This window comes from Hemisphaericaspora subhashii (genome assembly GCF_019202705.1).
Source record: "Hemisphaericaspora subhashii strain CBS 10753 chromosome Unknown scaffold29, whole genome shotgun sequence".
In the NCBI taxonomy this organism is placed as follows: Eukaryota; Fungi; Ascomycota; class Pichiomycetes; order Serinales; family Debaryomycetaceae; genus Hemisphaericaspora; species Hemisphaericaspora subhashii.
The window spans coordinates 22,251-43,839 of record NW_026057350.1 but is presented as its reverse complement, the minus strand read 5'-3'; the positions used below and the strand labels follow the sequence as shown (position 1 = coordinate 43,839).

Here is a 21,589-nt window from a genome sequence, read left to right as displayed (position 1 = left end):
ACAAAAAGACGACATTGTGTAAATGTCGTATAGTTGCAAAATTCATAAAGTCGAAGAACTTATTTACATTTAAAAGCTTTATCACTAAAACCGATTTATCCCAAAAACAAACTTATAAATAGAGAAATTAATACTAGGTACTATGTGACTTAATATGACGATTATATGACGTCTTTTTATCAAATTCCTTCCCACATACCTCACACACAAAGCACTTCGTGTGGATCTTCATATGCTTAGTCAAATTCGAACTCTCACTAAACCTCTTCCCACAGCCAGGCCATTTACACACTAATGGTTTTTCACCAGTATGTACACGATTATGAATCGACAAAGAAGAACTAGTAGCGAATTGCTTCCCACATATCGAACATTTGAACGGCTTCTCACCAGAATGAATACGTAAATGTTGTTCCAACATTCCTTCTACCGCAAAGCAAGACTCACAAATCAGACACTTGAAAGGTTTGTAACGGGTATGTATATGAATATGGCGTAATAACTTCTGTCTCTGATTGAATAATTTCCCGTGGTGTCGATCACAACCTATCCAACTACAGTTATATATCGATTTTCCGGATCCAATATGGTCTTGGATAAGGTGTTCTTGTAGTTCCCCTGCGGATTGGTGGGTCTTGCCACATGGAATATAGGTCCCATCTGGAGAGACTCCAATTTCCCACATACATTTAAACTCTGGATCAGGTGGGGATTCTGATATGTTTCTTGATCTTGAAGACGGACGTTTCTTGGGCATAATCTTAATGGAAGTGATGTTCACATTGGGAGAAGATAATGATGTTGATTCTTGCATTATCATGGGATTGTGCTGACAAAAATCGTTAGGAGATGTTTCGATAGATCCGGTGGAAGCGGGAGTGATCGCAAATTGTTGTTGCGGCTGGCTGCACAATGTAGGAATGCCATTATTGTTGTGATTGTGGTTCAAATGGGAACAATTACTTGCTTGTTGTTTATGAGAGTTTAAATGGTCAACTAGGGCCTTGAAATCCGTGTCCATAAAATTACAATCATTCCACTCACACTGATATTCTGGCTTGCTCGGCGTCAGACCGAGTTGATCTTGCACAACGTGTTCTCCAAGCACATGATTGAGGAATGTGTCGTCGTTGACTTTCTTGAAACACTTTTCCCACTGGCATGAAAATTCATCATTGTGGATATGATCACCTGTTGGGGTTAACAGCATGTTATTAGAAGAAGCCGAGGCAGCAGGAGTGTGAACATTATTATTAAAGGAATCAGTAGTGGGCCCGGTTCCAATGGAGTTGGAATTACCGACATCACCCTCTCTCAAAAGCTGATTGAAATTGTTAAATTGAATAACAAAATCGAAATCGGACATCCTTCTTTCTTCGTCAGACTGGGTAGAACTTCCAGGAATGGTGGTATGAAAACATGATTGATGGAAACGATGCGAGCTGACAGATTCAGCACTATCTTCAGGATGACATTCATGTGGGAAATGAATTTCAAACCCACTCGTATCTAACCTTTGCTTCTTTGATGGTGGCGATGACATTTGAGGGTTATTCTGGGATTGAAGTTGGGTTAAACTGCCTATCAAATCTTCAAAAATGGGTTGTTTTGATAGTTGGAGTTCACAGAGGTGATTCTTCTCATGTTGCTGTACAGTCGATTTGTTGCAGCATTTCGAACTTGAACATTCAGGATCGTTGCAAATTATCGTGTGGTCATGCTTGATTTCATTGAAGTCTGGACAGTTGGGATCATCACAGCATTCCTCGGATTTGTAACCATCAGCGTCACAATGAAAATCGGTGCAGCAAATCTCATCTATTCTTCCTTTGTCACAGGTTGAAGCTTCTTGTTGAGATGGATGTTGTTGTATACAACAATCATCGTGGTCACAGCATTCGGAAGCACCCTTCTCACTACCATCACAATTTAAAAAGAAGCAATCATCGAGCTCATCGCATAAGACATCGTCACAGAATGATAAATCTAACTGTGAGCATGACAAATCTGGAATATTATTGTTGGCGGTGGTAGTGGTAAACTGTGGTAGTAGTTGAATCTTATCGTGATCGTGGTTGTGAATATGACCGTGAATATGTGTGTGGTCTTTATGTTTATGTATGTGTCCATGAACATAGCCATGTGTTAATAATACCTGCTGATCCACGTTGCCACCTGACTTATTATTATCAGTGGATGATGACATTGCATTCATGTCAGTGTGGCGTGGCGACCCGTTCTCTGCGAACAAAGAATAGTTATTGACAGGTTGCATTTCGAATTGATAAGTTCCTTTGTGTGGTTCTCAAAGGATGAAAAGGACACTTTCGTGTGTTATTTACAATCAAATCAAAGAATCAACTCAACTTGAAAAAGAAATGAGTTCGGTTGTACTTTACCGTTAACGCAGGGTTAATTTAAACAGGTGTATGAAATTTATTTTTCAATGATGGGTTGCAAAATGACCTTGGTGGTTATGCCATTTATAATCAAGAAAAATAGAATCTCTGGTTTGTTCGAACCGCAATCCAAAAAAAAAATTAGATTAGAATCAATCACGTGATGGCAGCTGCAAACCATTTTGCTTTTCCCAGGGGGGTATCTAGCTTCTTTTCTATATTTAGATTTGTTTGACCACTTAAGAACAGCCAAGCTGGTATGAAAGAAGAAGCACAATGGAATCTTTTACAACTGTGAACAATTTCTGTATACCTACAGCCCTTTCGCACACGTTTCATGGAGTATAAAATAGAGAGAGAAAGCCACAACATTAAGAGATACCTTCACTGGAGTTGTCTAGATTTTGTCAAAACCGAAATTATATCCTGAAAATAACCAAATGTAAAAGAATTATTTTCACATGAGACTGTTAACTTAAATGCTGAGCCATCTAACCTTTTTGTTGGCAACTTCGAGACTGCCACAAAAGGTAGCATTTATGTCTCAATGACTAAGAGATCACCTATTCAGTTATGAGTTTCAAGTTTTGATAAGCGATTTGCCATCAGATCTTCAATTAGGTCTGCGAATTGATCATGTCCATTCAGGGTGTTCCAATCGTGATACAAACCGAAATGCACCCCCGACTAGAAAAAGTATAATTTTTCAAAAAAAAAACTTGCCCAAATTACTTTAACTTTCTGCCCAGCTGCTATTGGAACTTTATATGAGGAGAAGCATTATTACGAACGTGTTGAACCTTGAGCTTATTTGATGTGAGGGAGCACTTGTTTGACTGAGTAATGAGACACATGCATACTGTTAGATTACATGTGTGTGGTAACCAGAGTTCTTACTGAAAGTAACTTACGCTGCTTCCGATTCTAGTTTCTAATACCTCGAAAGGAACAAGCTGAAATATGTTTTGCCGCCGAAGATAGCAAGTAGATTTTAAAGTTCAAGTTTCAGTGGTATTTTTCACTTCCCCGCCAGTAGTGGTTCAGGATTATAAATATCCCAAAGGTCCCATGGGGTTTCCCATGGCTTGGGAATGAGTTATGTAAACATCTCATCCTCAAATAATCAAAGCCTCCTCGATGAATACGAAAACTGAAGAACCGCTTCCTATCGCAGCCAAAGTAGATTCGGAATCTCATGATTCAACCCTGAAACGAGAAAGTCAACACCTTATAAACCTTGAATCTTTGCCTGATGAGTATTCCCCAGAAGCAGAAACATCATTACAATACAGAGTTGATGCTTTGGCCAAAGAGTATGGTATAAACCAGAAGAAGCTCATGTGGAAGATCGATTTTTGGGTTGTTCCTCCTTTCTGTCTTTTGTATTTCCTTTCATTTCTAGACCGTGTTAACATTGGTAACGCTAACCTTTATGGTTTGTCCAACGATTTGAACTTGGTAGGTGATCAATACAATATTGCTTTGCTTGTATTTTTTGTTCCATACATATTCTTTGAAGTCATTGCAAACTACTTAATGAAGATTATTACTCCGCACATATTATTATCTGGCGTTGTTTTAGCATTTGGTGCTATATCAATCGGAATTGGATTTGTTAAGAACTTTGGCGGATTAATTGCTTGTCGTTTCTTTATCGGTGTCACAGAAGCTGCAACTTTCCCATCAATCTTTTATCTATTATCCACCTACTACTCCAAATCAGAGGCGCAGAGAAGGTTCTCCGCCTTCTTTTCATGCACTGTATTAGCCGGGGCTGCTTCAGGAGCAATTGCGTATCGAATAGATGATTTGGATGGTGTTCACGGAATTGAAAGTTGGAGATGGATCTTTATTATCGAAGGTGCAATTACTTGCGGTTGCGCTGTCATTCTATTCTTTCTGATTGCTGATTTCCCTGAACAAGCAAGATTCTTAAATGAAAACGAACGCATCTTTATCAAAACCAAATTGGAAATTTTATCAGGTAGCGCTTCTGCTTTTGAAATTAAGAACCGTGTCAGCGACGTTGTTACTTGCTTCAAAGACTTGCTAATCTGGTTGCCAGCCTTATCATACTTTGGATTAATCATTCCTTCCTATGGGTACGCTTATTTCTCACCAGCAATCATTAGAGAATTGGGTTATACTGCTGTCAGCGCCCAACAGCATACGGTTTACCCCTACCTTTGTGCTTTTGGCTTGATGAATGGTTCAGCTTATTTGTCTGATAGGATGGGAAAAAGACTACCATATGCCATCTTCTGTTCCATAGTGGCAATCGCAGGTCTTTCTATGGTTTTAGCAGCTACAGACAATCCTAGCGTACGTTATACAGGATGCTTCTTTGCATGTAGTGGTTTATTTAGTGCTATGCCATTGGTTGTATGCTGGGCTGCAATTAATTTTGGTTCCCACATTCGTAAATCGGTTGGCACTGCATGGCAGATTGGGTTTGGTAATATTGGTGGTATTATCGCCACATATATTTACCTAGGTACAGATGCCCCTTACTATAAGAAAGGGTTGGGTGTTTCCCTTGGTGGGGTTGTATTTTCCATTATTTGCACGAATATCTATTTCTTCTTTTGCTATAGGATGAACAAGATTAAGAAAACAGAGACCTATCAACAAGAATTTGCTGCCTTATCCGAGCGTGACCAAATAATGGCTGGAGACAGAAATCCGAAGTTCACTTATTTATATTAAATTCCTATGAAAGTAGTACAGTTTGATATTCCCACTTATTTTCGTGTTATTTTTATATTTTCAATATTTTAAATATTACAAGTATGCTATTATTTCTTAAGCTTTTTCTATCAATACTCGTCTTTTCATTGATGGGTCACTGTAGCATCATCGAAACGCAGTAACAAGACGCCACTGGCCCACTTAAATAGCTAACAGATATGAATGGTTATTTCTCTTCTTGTATAAATTATAAAGAGCTATTAGATACCAGCTAGTGTATATTTGGGGTTTCACACCTATGTAGCGATAAACTAAAGTAATATAATCTATAGAGACATTTGTCTAAAATGAGGATAAAGAAATGCCTAATTCTAAAAGAAAGTGATATAAAAAGAAGTGGGAAAGTTAACCATATTTATACTCTCGGGAAATCCATCGAGGCGTTGAGGGATTTAACGGCAATACGGAAATACGGAAACAAACGGTAAACATAAATAGTAAATAACACAAAACCAGAAGAAACATTACTGGCAACGAAGCTAGAACAAGATATAATAGCTAGTTATATCTTGACATAGCTACTTGGCCGTAACACTGCCTCTCTTGGAAGGACAACAAAATGTGGGGTAGACAATAATCACAAAGGGTAAGCAATCTGACTATGCGATAATGATAATTAGCGATGGAGGAGCGTAACCAAAATCGACAAAACCGTAAGGCAACAACGAAAAGTAAGCTTTTAAATTCGTGGGGAACATAGCTGGGGAGCATCAGCTGACAATTTCTGTTATCGGGTATGTACAGTCAAGAAAGACTTGAATGGGCCTGATATACTGTTCCGCCCCCCTTTCAATGATGGTGACCAGCAATGGAGTGATAATGGAACACATCGAATTGAAGAAGTGAGACCTGAACTATCTTAATAGCAGTTGGGAATCGCAGGATAAGGATAAGTTCATCGGATGGAAAGTAACCAGATGTGCACTTGAGACCTGGACATGGGGTTGTTAGATACTCGTGACACGAAAGTGTGATTGGGACAGCAGTGACTAAATCAACAGGGGATGCAGCTCTCAGAAACCGAAAACAACAATCTAAGGCAAGAACGACCAACAGGATGGGGTGTAGTGGTAATCCTCGTTCAGTAGTATGCGGGAAGCGATAGCTGAAGTAGCAACATAGCGACGTAAATAGCAGCAGCGTCTTGTCAAATAAAAAAATGATAAAATTAAAGTTGAGTGTCTATAGAACCGGTGACACCAAAGATACCAACGAAGCTGTCATGATAATCGTAAAGTTGAAAATATCTGCATAGGGGGGCGCAGCGTTTGCATCTGAAGAAGCAACAACATAAGGGAACCAAGCTGAAATATTGGGAGTTTATCAGCGGTTAAAACGATTCAACCATAAGCAGTATTCGTGTAGTAGCAAGGGAGCAACAGAACTAGAAGACGAACTGTGAAGCTGGTGTTTATAACCTGGGGTGGAAAGCAGCAACAAAGTAGCAACCGGGAAAATAAGTAACAGCAAGAACTAACCAAAATATAGCATCAGGGGGTGTGAGCGTATTTGATAGTAAGCAGCATGGTGTTTGGTCGAAGTTGTTTAATACCGCGAGGTTGAACTTGACAAACGTTCGATGTAACCGATCTAAAAAATTATTATTTGGATGAAAATTTTTCTCTCGATAACCATCAGTTCCTGTGAAGGAATGTAAAAAAAAAAAAATGTACCTGGAATGATCTATTGAACAAGTGTTGTAGTTGCGATGACCTTGGGGTTGGTATAACTATCCGGAATGGAAAACTTGGCAAAAGGAAGGGAGTACACGGTGATTGGGCTCCATGTATAAATTATAAAGAGCTATTAGATACCAGCTAGTGTATATTTGGGGTTTCACACCTATGTAGCGATAAACTAAAGTAATATAATCTATAGAGACATTTGTCTAAAATGAGGATAAAGAAATGCCTAATTCTAAAAGAAAGTGATATAAAAAGAAGTGGGAAAGTTAACCATATTTATACTCTCGGGAAATCCATCGAGGCGTTGAGGGATTTAACGGCAATACGGAAATACGGAAACAAACGGTAAACATAAATAGTAAATAACACAAAACCAGAAGAAACATTACTGGCAACGAAGCTAGAACAAGATATAATAGCTAGTTATATCTTGACATAGCTACTTGGCCGTAACACTTCTCCTTTCAATGAGCAATAAACACGCATGAGCTTCACAGTAATTATTTTGAAAAATATTAATTATTATTGTCAAGATTTTTTTCGCATCAATTTGCAGCAAGAGTTTCTCCAAATGAATCATCAGGATGGCCCATGATATCCGAAGCTTAACTGCAAAGGAAGTTGCAAGCTAAGGTATAATTAGCATTAGTTAAATTGATTCAGAATTGGTAGCTCCGCTTCATTTTGTTGAACGAGATACTACATTTCTTCATTCTGCACACAGAGACCTCTGCAACGAGGAATTCAAGTAAATAGAGAAAGGCAGCACGTTTTACCAGTATTACTGTTCACAAACCAGAGATAAATTGTTCCGATGGTTTCAATTAATACTCGCCGTGCTCCTTTGACACATATTTGAATCAACAATAGGTGAAAGAGAACTACAGGAAGGTTTGTTGCTAAATTGCAGTGAAGCTATCCTGCTGTATTCGATGACAAAGAGGAATCACTTAGCGGAAGTCTCATACAGAAGAATCGGGGTTTGACCAAGCCATTTTTATGGTCTCGAGACCTATTGAAAGTAATTGTGCAGCACCGGCAGAAGTGCTCCTATACCGGCCAAAAAAAGAATAGTTTTGCATAGTTCAACAGACTTAACCTTTTGCCAAGTACATTTATAAGACGGGAGGTGTTGTATTAGTGAAAAATGCCAAGAATTTAAGGGTTGAATTGGGATGGTTTGTTACTTTGTCCGTAGCTGAACACTGGGAACCAATCAGTTTGACGCATATCAAATCTTAGTAACTCGTCAAACCTACATCCCAAATCCATGAAAGATCAGGAAATTCACAAGCGTTCATCAATCGTAAGATATAGCAGTGAAATCTTAAAGTTTAAAATTCTGCAGAACTTCCAAAATAGAATGGCACATAACCTATCCCCTTGTATATTTTTCACTTTTCCGCCCCAGATGATTCAGCACTATAAATACTACATAAGCCCCTAGGGGGATCCTGTATTTTAATGTATTTCGTAAAATTTTCATTCTGTAATAACACGAGCAGCTATAAGCATCATGAAATTGGGAGATCCACCTACCATTTCAACAAAAGGAGATACTGAGTCCCAGGAATCCAATACCCTGAAACCAGAAAATTTTCAACACCTTAAAGTTGATGCTTCGACTGATGAGCATGGTCCACAATCAGAAGAATCACTACAAGCACAAGTAGAAGAATTGGCTCAACAATGTGATATAAATCATAGGAAGCTTATGTGGAAGATTGACCTTTGGGTTGTGCCTCCATTCTGTCTATTATATTTCCTTTCATTTCTTGATCGAGTTAACATTGGAAATGCCAACCTTTATGGATTGTCAGATGATTTGAATTTGAAAGGTGATCAATATAATATTGCTTTGCTTGTATTTTTTGTTCCATATATATTCTTTGAAGTTGTTGCTAATTACTTAATGAAGATTATTACTCCACACGTTTTATTATCTTGTGTTGTTTTTGCATTTGGTGCGCTATCAATTGTCCTTGGATTTGTTAAGAACTTTGGGGGATTAGTTGCCTGTCGATTCTTCATTGGTGTTACTGAAGCTGCAACCTTCCCATCAATATTTTATTTATTATCCACCTATTACTCCAAGGCAGAGGCACAAAGGAGGTTCTCTGCATTCTTCTCCTGTACCGCTTTAGCGGGAGCTGCTTCAGGTGCAATTGCGTATAGAATAAATGATTTGCACGGTGTTCACGGAATTGAAAGTTGGAGATGGATCTTTATTATTGAAGGTGCAGTTACTTGCGGATGTGCTCTCATTTTATTCCTTCTGATTGCTGATTTCCCCGAAGAAGCAAGGTTCTTGAATGAAGAAGAACGTAAGTTTATCAAAACGAAGTTAGAAATTTTATCGGGTACTGCTTCTGCATTTGAAATTAAGAATCGAGTCACCGATGTTGTTAATTGCTTTAAAGATCCATTAATTTGGTTACCAGCTTTATCATACTTTGGATTAATCATTCCTTCTTATGGATATGCTTATTTCTCACCAGCCATCATTAGAGAATTGGGTTATACTGCTGTCAGTGCCCAGCAGCATTCGGTATATCCATATCTTTGTGCTTTTGGATTGATGAATGGTTCAGCGTTTTTGTCAGATTGTACGGGGAAGAGACTACCATATGCTGTTATATGTTGTGTCATAGCTGCTGCTGGCCTTAGTATGGTTTTGGGTGCTACCGATAACGCCCAAGTCCGTTATGCCGGGTGTTTCTTGGCCTCGATGGGTTTGCTCAGTTCCATGCCCCTAGTTGTATGTTGGGCTGCAATCAATTTTGGTTCACACATTCGTAAATCAGTTGGTACTGCTTGGCAAATTGGGTTTGGTAATATCGGTGGTATCATTGCAACCTATATTTTCTTAGCCACAGATGCCCCTTACTATAAGAAAGGGTTGGGTGCTTCCCTTGGTGGGACTGTGTTTTCCATTATTTGCTCGATTGCGTATTTCTTCCTTTGCTATAGGATGAACAGGATTAAGAAAACTGAAGCCTATAGAGACAAATTTAATTCTTTGTCTGAACGTGAACAAATTATTGCGGGTGATAGAAATCCTAAGTTCAGATATTTATATTAGAAATGGTCCACATGCACCTATTCCTATTTGATATTGTATTTCATATTCTTCCTATTATCTATGATTATATTTGAATATCAATAGTTTTTCAGTGTTGCTTTTTAGCGTTTGCAACCTTGTATATATGTACATTATTTATTAGGTAGTTGCAAGCATCTTGCAATGTAGAATACAGTGTCAAGAGAAACTGACAATACAACTAATGAAAGTAATCCTAAAAATAGTCAACGAATAGTAAATTTACCCTTTCTCAACGTCTAAATCCAACCTTGCTTGAAATGAATCTGCTTTTGTGGTACAAAAAACTATGCCTTGTCTATTGTTTTAATTAACAATCCAAATCCCACATACGCACAGCTTTCCTTGGTCATCTAATGACTACCAAATGAACATATCTTTAACAGTGAAGGGGTAGTGACTAACACCTAATCAACAAGACACAATTTATTTACAACCCGAAGCTCTTTCTTTTTTTGACTTCGATAGTTGCCTTTGGTTCCATAACTCTTAACATAGCGCAATTTTTAGGCGTGTCAGGCAGGGTCTGGGAGCACCGAAGGAAAACTAATTTCCATACAGATTGCACTACAAAGAAGTTCGAAATATTTCATTGTGTTGATTTTGTGATTTCCTGTAACGGAATCTTATTTAACAACTGTTCTCCAATTTTGTGTATTTGGTATTTACGAAAAGAAAATAAAGAACTTTGATCGTTTACAGGATCTTACAACCGATCCTTTGTTGCAATAGAAATACACTCTGTAAATACCCACTGGAAATTAGGTAAGCGACACGTAGGAATGATTTTTCCATTCACAGAAATTGGCTACTATAAACAGGGTCCTGAGTATGACTCAATTGACCGCGGCTTGCATATTTCACAAAAGTGGTTTGCGAATTTTGATATGCATCATCCAACCAACCCCAATTTATGAGAAATTCTTAAATTCAATTGACTCGAAAAATGAAATTTTCTTGATTCAATAAACCGAGATATTACTCAATTGGGAAGAAACGTAAATATTGAAAAAAAAGCGCATCCAAAAAATAAATAAATGGCGAGTTCATTCTTTCACTAGAAAAGCTCTCAGAAGATTTCGTGGATAGAATGAGAAAAGATAACCTGAACCTTCGGAGACAATTGTAGAGGGAAAGGTTCTATAAAGTTTAAGCCGACGACAAGAAGGAACTGCAAGTGTAAACTGTGACACCACTAGCAGGCTTAGTCATACCTGATTGGAACGTGTCAATAATAGGACTAAAATAAGTAAACAATAAGAGTAATTATTATTACGAATATTAGAGGGCGGGATTAATACAGTACATTCTGGAACCGATTGTGATGCAATTATTAACATTGTTCATTAATTGCAATTCCTTGGCGATATTTTCCCATGAATAATTTTGTCTCTTTTTTCCTTTTCCCAGGGCATCTTTTCAATTTCTTACCAAGATGTTTTGAGCATTATCAATTTCTTATGGGTGTTAAAGCATGATGAGGTTATCTTCTCTGTCTATAAATACTCTAAACTTTAAAGCTAAAGTGTTTAAAAGTCATAGTATAATTTATGCTTTCTTGTTTTAGAAAATCGCACAAACTTGATTCAATCAGGTATCTCGATCACTAAATTGGGAACAATAAGAATATTATTCAAGCACCCACAAATTTAATTAAAGCGCTCGAACAAAAACATGGTATTTTTTCCTTTGTTATCTCTTTCTCTGTAGTATGTGTGGCTTTCGGTTTATTCCTTTCACTTTCTTTGATTTTTTGGGTATGTTTGATATTTTTATTTTTTAACTAAATCATGTCGCATCATCCTCCTCCTGTTCCCTCCCCAGGAAATATCTTTGAATAAATAAATATCACTTTTTCACTTCTAATTATTTATCTATTTCCAATTAACCCATTCTATACTGTACTTTTATATGAATATTTGAATTACTGAAACACCACCTAATAGTAATCTATTGATCCAATTTTAGCATATTTGATTTTGAATAACATCGTGACGCGCTTTTTTTTAATAAGCATGTCGGCATTTTCCATATTAGCATACATACGGTTCCTAACGAAACGAACCAAGAACCCCCAACCTACCAGAGTAAAGAAATCCAAACGGAAATTGTTTCGACGTTCAAGAAACGATCCTAATGCATCAATCCAACAACCCACAACAAATCCATCTACCGCAAAGGTGCCAAAATCAAAGAGTAATCGAAGTATCTTTTCAAAACTATCAAAACCATCATCATCAACAAAAGATAAACCAAGACCCGAGATTCGAATAGTTGGTGAATTACAACATTTAACCCCCAAGATAATATCGCCATATACATTTAGAGCGATTGGATGCAATTTGCAGCCAGATTCTTCCGAGGAATGCAAGACACGACCACGACAACGGTCCTCAACGATAAGTACACACCCCCCATCAGCACTTCGAAATTATAAACCTGATAATACTCCCAAAATGCCAAAGACTCCTATAAATGTGAAGCTATCGGGTTTTGATTGTAGCACACCATTATCCAACAAGAAGGATTCAATACTATGTGATTCAATTTCTTTTGACGATAATATGTTCTTTCTGTTTTCCAGCAATGACGAAGAGAAATTTTTTGAAGAAGGAAAGCCAAGTGGTAATATGTATGGCTCGGCTGAGTGGACCCAGTCTTCAGTTTCTATAACCGATACAAATATTCAAATATTTAGACCTTATATATCCGATTTACGACTAGTTGAAGAAAAACCAGAACCTGCCAGTAAATTGCAACCACCATTCATAATAAACTCAAATGGAAGTAGTGCAAGTTGTCCAAATTCCCCGTCGGGAGGTGCATTTGAACAACATCAACAGCAAAAACAACGACCCTTGCCTCAAACACCACAAGGACTGGTTTATATTGAATCAGAGGATGAAATTTTGTATAATGCAAATCAACAAGTTTATCGACAAGAAATGAATCTATTGGTTGAAAAATATAACTCAATAGTTTCGAAACAACAATTGGAGATCGATCAATTGAAGCGATTATTAAATGATCAAAAACAATTGAATAGCGCATTGACTACGAAATTATCTCCCGATTCTCCAATTCCGTCAAAACATAAAGTTAGGTCTAGGTTTATCCCGATTGATATCGTGAAGGACAATATGAAAGAAGGGGAAGAAGGAGAAGAGCAACGAGTGACAGTACAATCGGCTGCCGGATTGATGCCTCCATTTATTTCTCCGTCCACCGGTGTGTGTGATGGAAATGGAGCAGATGCATATAAAATAACTGGTATTGTTAGAAGAAGACAATCGGAAGATTCACAAGTTTCTTCTATTATGAGCAATTCTCATCAAGTTGGTCAAAAGAGGAAAACGTCTGAAGTGTCTCATGCATCTAGTATAGCTATCACTGAATTGTTGGAGAAATATTAGCTAGATAAGTATTACTCTCTCAAAAAAAAAAGGACAATTGTATTAATATTAAAAACGTATTTATAAGAAAACACACTTTGTAAGAATCTCTTCAAACACACAAATCACCCAAAACTAAACGAAGACTTCATCATCTTCATATGCCTTTATTCTTCGCCTTCTCTTTTTTTTTTAATTTTCACTTTATATAAACACTATAGTACAAACAAATATGCAGACAATCCCTAATTCTGAAGTTCTTTAATTTCATTCTCATCAGCAACTAAACCCATGACAACCAAATACATATTCAAATTATTCAACAAATTCTGCTTCTTATACAAATCATCATTAACCGCTTTTGCTCTATTCATGACCCCAAAAATCTCATCTCTAACTTCATCAACAATAATTCTCTGATGAGATAATTTCCCACCAAGTGACAAAGTAGCCAAGAATTGCCAGACATAGTTTTCCTTACTCGATCCATCATCGACGTCATGAGGTGGGAAGATAGCGGCGATTCTTGATTCGAGGGAGGTGAAAAGTTCGTCATAACATGAGGACCATTCGGAAAGATCGGTGGCGGAAATGGTTCCTTCTCCAATAATCAATTCTGCTCGGGATAATAAAGTCGTAAGAATTGTTAATCCGATTTTGGTAGTTGAGACGAAGGAGACGTTATTGTGTTCGATTAAGATGACTAATAATCCGATAATTTCGTTGAATTTGAAATCCAAAACTGCATTCATCAAGACTTTGGTGAAGGTCATTGAATAATTATCGACTAATTTGGCGAAAGTTTCTGGGATTTTGTGATCTTCATAAGTGGTATATGAACCATGTTTGATGACGGAAAGGTTTTCCAAATTGGACATGATTAAAGTCACAATAGTTAAAATTTGTTCACGATTCAAAAATTTGAATAAACGGGATAAAATCTTCAACATCTTGTTATAATTCAAACATTGAATAAATGGATTAACTTCACTTTCATCATCACCTGAAGAAGATGTTTGTTCTAACACTTTCAAAGATTTCCATAATTTAGAAGTATCAACATCAGAACTTGTTCTTGATTCACTTTCAACATTCATTAATTCAGTAATGGCATTTTCCAAAATACTCAAAATATCCTTCTTAGAATACTTTTTAATTCCAGCACTAGTTTCTTTCTTTTCTAAATTACCTTCATCTTGTTTCTTTTGACGTTCAGCAGCCTTACTTATAATTTCCAATTGTTGTCTTGGTTTCTTACCACTTCCAAAAGAAATCTTACCCAATGCACCTTCTTTAGCATATTGAGTCAATTTAGGTCTTTCTTTAGCAACAGTAACCGCTTTTTGAACCTGTTGTTGCATTCTTTGTAAAGCAACATCAGCACGCTTATATCTTCCACCTAATCTATGACCACTTTGTTCCAAATAAGCCTGAGCAATCGAGTTATTCTTTTGTTGATGGATGGTGACAGCCCCATTGACATTCTTTGGATGAATAACTTTAAACACTTGCGCATAGAAATCTTCATTATATGGATCTTCAGTGACAATTTGGGATAATTGGAAACGAGTAACAAAATCCTTATCCTTTGGATTCATAATACCAGAATATCTCATAATACGAGAAACCTTTTCTTGTCTCTTGGCAGCCTTTTCTTGTTGTTCAGGAGTGAGTTCTTCTTGAGGTTGTTGGTGTTGGTGTTGTTGATGGTAATGTTGGTGTTGGTGTTGGTTACGGTGATAGCCATGATGGTCCCTGTGGAAAGGTTGTTGCTGATGAACATGGTGTTGTTGATGTTGTTGTTGATGTTGGTGAAGTTGCTGTTGTTCCTGGGCTTCCTTAGATCCTAAAACTGGGAATTGAGATAAATCAACCTTTTGTGGCTTTGGTTGGTCAGCAGGTTGCTCAGAAACTGGTACTTCTTGAGGAGCAGGAGAACCCGTTTGGCCAGCAACTTCAACAGCTTGTGGCTGTTGTTGGGCTGGCACAGCAGCGGAGGCACTGACAGGTGGGAGTTGTTGACCAACTTGTTGTTGTTGTTGTTGCTGTGGAGGCATTTGAGGTGGGACTTGACCTGGGAATTGAGGTGGCATTTGTTGCGGGAAACCTGGGAACTGGGGATATTGACCAGGTGGTGGTGGCATAAAGCCTCCAGGAGGCATCATATATCCGCCAAACTGAGGGTGAGGAATCATTCCTGGAGGCATTGGATAAGGTTGAGGTGGGAACTGTTGAGGTTGAGGAGGTTTTTGGGATTCATCAATTGCAGTCAATTGAGCTTCAATTTCTTCCAATGATAAAATCTTCTTTTCCCCTGATGGTGCTGAACCCTTATTTTCAGCTGGTGCTGGAGGAGCATTTGAAGATCCCCATAAATCTTGCATGAATTCATCATCATTCAAATTGGAAGAAGCTACTTGAGCATAACTGAAATTTTGTGGAGGTGGAGGTGGGGCTTGTGTTACATTGTCTGTTCCTGTACCAGTTCCAAAATCGAAATCTTTTCTAATATCAGCAGTATTGGTAGCAAACGTTTCTTGATTGAATGCGTCATCTTCTAATTCACCTAATCCTTCATAAGTATCCTGAAAATCATAAGCTTCATCATTCTTGTTTGCATTTACTCCTGGTGGAGGTGCAGTAGGATCGAATCCAAAAAATGACATTTGTTTAACACGATGATTATTTGCTATAAGGTAAAGAGAACCCCTTTGCTCTTTATGTAATTCTGAAATTCAAAGTTTTTTGATGTCGAAAAAAATTTCATGGCAAAAAAAACAAAAATGGAATCACGTGATTACTATTGAAATAATTGTTAAACGGTGCAGATACTGATAGCACCTTGATACAGACCTTTGGTATTGAAGATGAAGACGGGACTCTCTCCAGCCGTGCCATTGAAAAAAGAAACTACCGATATAATATTTTATTAGAGTATAGTATATCTCCGGTAACATAGCGATAACCCCAGGAAATGTAAATATCCTGTCAATCGTTAAGACTTTGTTTTCTTTCCAAGACTAGACAGTACGTCTTCTCTGGTAATATTAGCTATGCGGATTTCTAGTATCTTACAAAATGATAAAGTGGAAGATATGTGTAGAATTGCAAAGAAAATTGCTAGTTGTGTATTCACTACACAAAAAACAATGAGAGTTATTGAAAAGGGAAAGGTTAAGAAGAATTGCAGTCTACAAAATTTCAAATGATATGCCACTTCTAGCGGATTAATACAAGTTTCTAGTTTTAGAATGTGAATGCGCAACATCCTATCTATTCTGACACATGAGAATGAAATAGTTATTGCCAAGGGAAACTAGTAAATTCAAATAAGACAAGTGGCAGCACGTTTTATGGTGTAGTTAAAATAAACTGTATTAAATCAATCCGGCTCCGTCCGGTTATTTGCAATTTTGGCTGCCACCCCAAAATAATTGAATATCAAAACCAATGGTATTGGAATTGATAAAATAGAAGATCAGTATAATCAGTAACATCTAATCATATACGGGTCATTAATTAACCAAAAAATTTTAGAACAATTTCAAAATGAAAATATTAAAACGGTTATTCTTTAAATAGATTTTTCAAAATCTCCAAATTTTTCTAATTTTTTATTTAAAAAACAATTGACCGGGTAATCCCCCCAACTGGTTGATAAATTTTTAAGTTTTTCCCTTTCCTTATTTTTTTTTTACAACCAATTCTCAGAGTCTCCCCCTTTTCATTGAAAAACACGAGAGTCTAATTACAACACTTTTTTGTAAGTTAGTCAATCAAATTTAATCAATCATGCCACCTAAAGCTGGTGAACCAAAGTTCGATACTCAAGTGGCAAACTTAGATGCTACGAAAGCAATCACTAAATTTAAGAAAGATTTCGCCGGAAAGATTTCTCAAGATGATCATCAAATCTTATTAAGACCTGGTTACGGTAACGTTGGTATTCCAACCGAAGTTGGTGTTAATTTCTTCAAATATGCTGTTGCTGGTTTAAAATTATATTCATACCATGTTGATGTAAAAGTCAGTGGAAGAGTTAGACTTAAGATTAAAGGTGCGGTTGAAAAATTACTTGAAAAGGAACCATTTAAAAGTAAAAGATCTCATATCTATTATAGAGATCATAATATGATGTATTCTAGAACTCCTTTACCTATCGAAAACGAAGTTATCTATCCTGTTATTGAAGGTGCTGAAGTTAAAGTTAAATATGTTAAAGAATTAAACTTTAATGACTTGGTCAAATATGTTCAATTACAAAGATATACCTGTGATTTCAATGAAATTCAAGAATATACTAATGCTTTAGTTGCCGTTATTGGTTCTAAAGTTTTAGAAAATAAAGATGTCGTTGGTTTAGGTTCAAACAAATTTTTTATTTTCGATAAAGGTGCCAAATTTGAACCTTTCCAAAAAGGGTTATTTGTCGCCCTTGGTACTTTTGCTAGTGTCAGAACTTCTTTTGATTCAATTAGATTAAACTTAAATCCAACAACTGCTATTTTTTACAAGTCATTTAAACCTGATGGTTCTCCAATGAATGCTTTGGACTTAATCCAAGATTTCTTGCAAATGAGAGGTATGCCAAGAGAGGCTGACATCAAGAAGGCGCAATTCTTTATGAAGGGGGTTAAGATTTACCGTGCCTACCTTGAACGTAAAACTGGTAAAGCCATCCAAGGATTCAATTTTAGAGAAAATGCCGACACCTTAAAATTTAAGGATGATAATGGTAATTTAACCTCAGTTCGTCAATACTTTAAAGATAAATGGAAAATTAATCTTAAATTCCCAAATCTTCCATTGTTAAAGATTGGCCCTGAAGCTTACTTACCTATGGAATTAGCATACATTATGCCACAACAACAATATAATGGTGAAGTCTGGGATACCCGTAATCTTATTAGAATTACATCTACTAAACCAATGGAAAAGGCTAGATTAATTAGTAAGGAAAACAGTAAATTATTTAGTAAAGTTGATTTCGGTAAAGTTGATAGTCAATTTACCGTTGTTCCTTCAAGAGTTTTATCTGCCCCAGTTATTGAATATTCTGATAATAAGAAAATTATCTTCCAAGAAAAAGCTCATGATGGAAGAACCGAAAAGAAAAAGGGTAATTGGAACTTGGAAAGAATTAGATTTGTTGAACCAACTAAGAAAGCTAAGTCATTCAATTTCGGTGTTTGTATTATGAAAAATAGATTCTTAAATAATAAACTTGGTGATTTACAAGGGGCATGTATTGCTTTCTTTGGTGAATTATCAAGATTAGGTGTTAATGTGAATCGTGATTTTAAGAAATATTCGTTAGATATGGATCATCCATCAGTTTCTGATCAACATGGTATGGAACAAGCCTTGACTTCAATTTTCACTCAAGCAAAAACCAAAGACAAGATTGATTACCTTATTGTTATCTTACATAAGAAGGATACTACCATGTATCGTGCTGTCAAGAGAGTTGGTGATTTGAAGGTTGGTGTTATCAATACTTGTGTTGTCTTTAATGTCTTTACCAAGAAACTTCGTGGCTCTGACAGGTTTGATATTGGATGTTATTCTCAAATTGCCATGAAGATCAACCTTAAATTAGGTGGTTCTAATCATAGATTATCCCCAGCCGATTCCAAAGGGTTATTTGATGCCCAAAAACAACCTGTATTTATCCTTGGTGCTGATGTTACCCATCCTACTGGACAAGTTAATGCCGAATCCATTTCCGTGGCATCAGTTGTTGGTTCTGAAGATGGTATTTTCAATAAATTCCCTGGATCTGTTAGTGTCCAAAGAGGTGGTCAAGAAGTTATTCAAGATATATTTGGTATGGTTTTGGAAAGAATTGAAAATTATGTTAACAAGATTGGTAAATTACCAAATAAAGTTCTTTTCTACCGTGATGGTGTTTCTGAAGGTCAATATTATACTGTTTTGAAGGAAGAATTAACCGAAATTAAAAGAGCTTTTGTTGAATATGGTAAGAGAAAGAATAACCCCCACTATGGTCCAAAGATTACCTTTATGGTTGTTGTTAAGAGACATCATACCCGTTTCATTCCACTTAATGAAAATGCACCAGATTCAAAGAAGAATTTCGTTGCTGTTACTTCAAATGATAATGTAAGTCCAGGTACTGTTGTTGACAGAGACATCACCCATCCAGCCTTCTTTGATTTCTACATCCAATCACAACAAGCCTTACAAGGTTGTGGTATCCCAGCCCATTATTATGTCTTGCACGATGAAAATAATTATGAATCCAATGAAATTCAAACTATTACTTACAACTTGTGTCACACTTTTGGTCGTGCTACTAAATCTATCAAGACCGTTCCTGCTGCTTATTATGCTGACTTGTTGTGTACTAGAGGTAGAGATTATATTGCTGGTGCTGAAAAGGAAAGAGGTAATAAGAGTGCTGTTGAAAAGGCCAAGGCTAAGCTTGGAAATAATGTTGCTGCTAATATTAGGAATACTATGTATTATATCTAGGTATTCTTCAGGGGAGAGTTGCTAAAGGGTTTTCTTAAAAGGTTTTTATTACTTTGTTTTGTTTTGATCTTTGGGTATGCCCTTTGAGATGAATTTTGCAATGGTATTGTTTTTAATTGTTTTGTGTTATTAAGTTATTAAATTTGTTGAGTTATTTTGTTTTCTAGAATTAGTATACGTATTGTTATTGTCTGCATTTAAATTTCTAAAGATATATTCTACTACCACCACCACCACCACTACCACCGTTCGTCTAATAATAAGCTCCACGACCGGCGTACTCATTTTGGACTGTTGTATCTGTTCCTGTTGCAGTTTGTAATATCTGTGGGACGAACGGCTTCACATTGGATACTGGAATCTTTGACCCAATTGGCCATTTTGAATCATTATTAATATCCATCCAATTCACAACCTTATCAAACTTTAAATTATTATTCTCTTTTTCATATTTAAGGTTTAATCTTATTAACGTATCAAAAAGATAAACCAAATCATTCAACACAATCCCTGATTTATCATTAAATACCGATTTATTAATGTTTAAACTTGAAACTGAATTAAGATGATTTAAAATATGCTCATTCTTTCGTTTATTAACTTTTGAACGTAATTTATCAAATGGTTTAGTTGTACCCTTGTCTGACACTTTCTTACCCTGTAAACAAACAAGACTAAAATGACATAATCCGATTGCATTACCTAATTTATCTTGTTGATAGTTTTCAATGGATAAGAATAATCCAGCATATGCACTTGAATAACTCTCAATTACGGATAAGTATTCCCCCCAACTAGTGAAATTCAATCTAATCCCTTCTATTGACTTTAATCCTTGTAACATCGTTTGGGCACTTTTGATTTCATTAAGAATATAAATAGCAACTCGGGATAAGGTCCCATTATTGGTGGTGGTGATCGTATCGGTATGATTAAAATTACATCGATTAATCCAGGATGATTTTGATAATATCGACATTTGTATACAGATTTCAGCAAGTTTCATTATAAAACTAAACATCATGTCATTCATATTTGAATTTGAAACATTGGATAAGTGCTGAGTCCCCAATAACAAATATGAAATTGCCTGTTTGTAGAAATTGACAACTTGTTTCCATTTTTCATTATATTGAGGAATCTCCTTGGGATTGATTTCATCATTATCGATAATTTCATTAGATAATTCTGAACCAATTCGAATATAAATCAACGCAAGGGAGATTATTACCATTTCAATCTCATTAGTCAATCTCCAAGAATATTCAGCCTTAGGAGTACCTGAGCCCCCAGCCTTTAAGAAAACTTTCTTAATCTTATCACCACCATTTCTTCCAAGTACACTTCTACCATGAGATTCCAGAAATGTTGTATTCAGCCAAGGGATATCAGCCCCTGTTGATAATATTTCATGTTCACTGGCATACTGGAGGACTTGGCTTAATTGTGTAGAATTACTCGAATCCAGAGCGAATCTTATAATCAGCTCCAAATAGTCACTTAATATGACGGCATAACGGATTGTATCATTGGAGTTGGATAATGTGGGGACTTGTAAAGATGCACGTAAAGTAAGAAGATTGGCCTTAAGTTTTGACTGACCACGCGAAGATCTGAACTGAAGTGGTAATGGTGGAGTATTTGGTAGAATAAGCATAGCGAATGGAGAATAACGTTGTTTACCAGGTCTAGTAGTTTGTAGGATGACTTCGACAAGAGTGTGGGAAATTGAATCAAATTTGGAGACGTGCGGCGCGAGTTCTAGATCCA

At 36.6% G+C, this 21,589-nt stretch overlaps 7 protein-coding genes across 7 annotated transcripts; 4 read left to right on the top strand and 3 right to left on the bottom strand. All coding sequences in view use genetic code 12, as the record gives it.

The window, feature by feature from the left end:
- Positions 1-133: 133 nt before the first annotated feature.
- CSR1 (Csr1p) lies at positions 134-2,275 on the bottom strand (the record flags this gene model as incomplete). Its single annotated transcript, XM_049408506.1, has 1 exon — positions 134-2,275. The coding sequence occupies one exon, from the start codon at positions 2,273-2,275 to the stop codon at positions 134-136; it is 2,142 nt and encodes a 713-aa protein (XP_049262166.1).
- Positions 2,276-3,536: 1,261 nt separating this feature from the next.
- Positions 3,537-5,105, top strand: J8A68_004535 (uncharacterized protein; the record flags this gene model as incomplete). The annotated part of the gene is made up of 1 exon (XM_049408505.1): positions 3,537-5,105. The coding sequence occupies one exon, from the start codon at positions 3,537-3,539 to the stop codon at positions 5,103-5,105; it is 1,569 nt and encodes a 522-aa protein (XP_049262165.1).
- A 3,243-nt stretch (positions 5,106-8,348) lies between these two features.
- On the top strand, positions 8,349-9,914 carry J8A68_004534 (TNA1; the record flags this gene model as incomplete). Its single annotated transcript, XM_049408503.1, has 1 exon — positions 8,349-9,914. The coding sequence occupies one exon, from the start codon at positions 8,349-8,351 to the stop codon at positions 9,912-9,914; it is 1,566 nt and encodes a 521-aa protein (XP_049262164.1).
- Positions 9,915-11,947: 2,033 nt separating this feature from the next.
- J8A68_004533 (uncharacterized protein) lies at positions 11,948-13,345 on the top strand (the record flags this gene model as incomplete). Its single annotated transcript, XM_049408502.1, has 1 exon — positions 11,948-13,345. The coding sequence occupies one exon, from the start codon at positions 11,948-11,950 to the stop codon at positions 13,343-13,345; it is 1,398 nt and encodes a 465-aa protein (XP_049262163.1).
- A 224-nt stretch (positions 13,346-13,569) lies between these two features.
- Positions 13,570-15,990, bottom strand: J8A68_004532 (uncharacterized protein; the record flags this gene model as incomplete). The annotated part of the gene is made up of 1 exon (XM_049408501.1): positions 13,570-15,990. The coding sequence occupies one exon, from the start codon at positions 15,988-15,990 to the stop codon at positions 13,570-13,572; it is 2,421 nt and encodes an 806-aa protein (XP_049262162.1).
- Positions 15,991-17,116: 1,126 nt separating this feature from the next.
- Positions 17,117-19,819, top strand: AGO1 (Ago1p; the record flags this gene model as incomplete). Its single annotated transcript, XM_049408500.1, has 1 exon — positions 17,117-19,819. One exon carries the CDS (start codon positions 17,117-17,119, stop codon positions 19,817-19,819), a length of 2,703 nt encoding a protein of 900 aa, XP_049262161.1.
- Positions 19,820-20,072: 253 nt separating this feature from the next.
- Positions 20,073-21,476, bottom strand: J8A68_004530 (uncharacterized protein; the record flags this gene model as incomplete). The annotated part of the gene is made up of 1 exon (XM_049408499.1): positions 20,073-21,476. One exon carries the CDS (start codon positions 21,474-21,476, stop codon positions 20,073-20,075), a length of 1,404 nt encoding a protein of 467 aa, XP_049262160.1.
- Between the last annotated feature and the right edge of the window lie 113 nt (positions 21,477-21,589).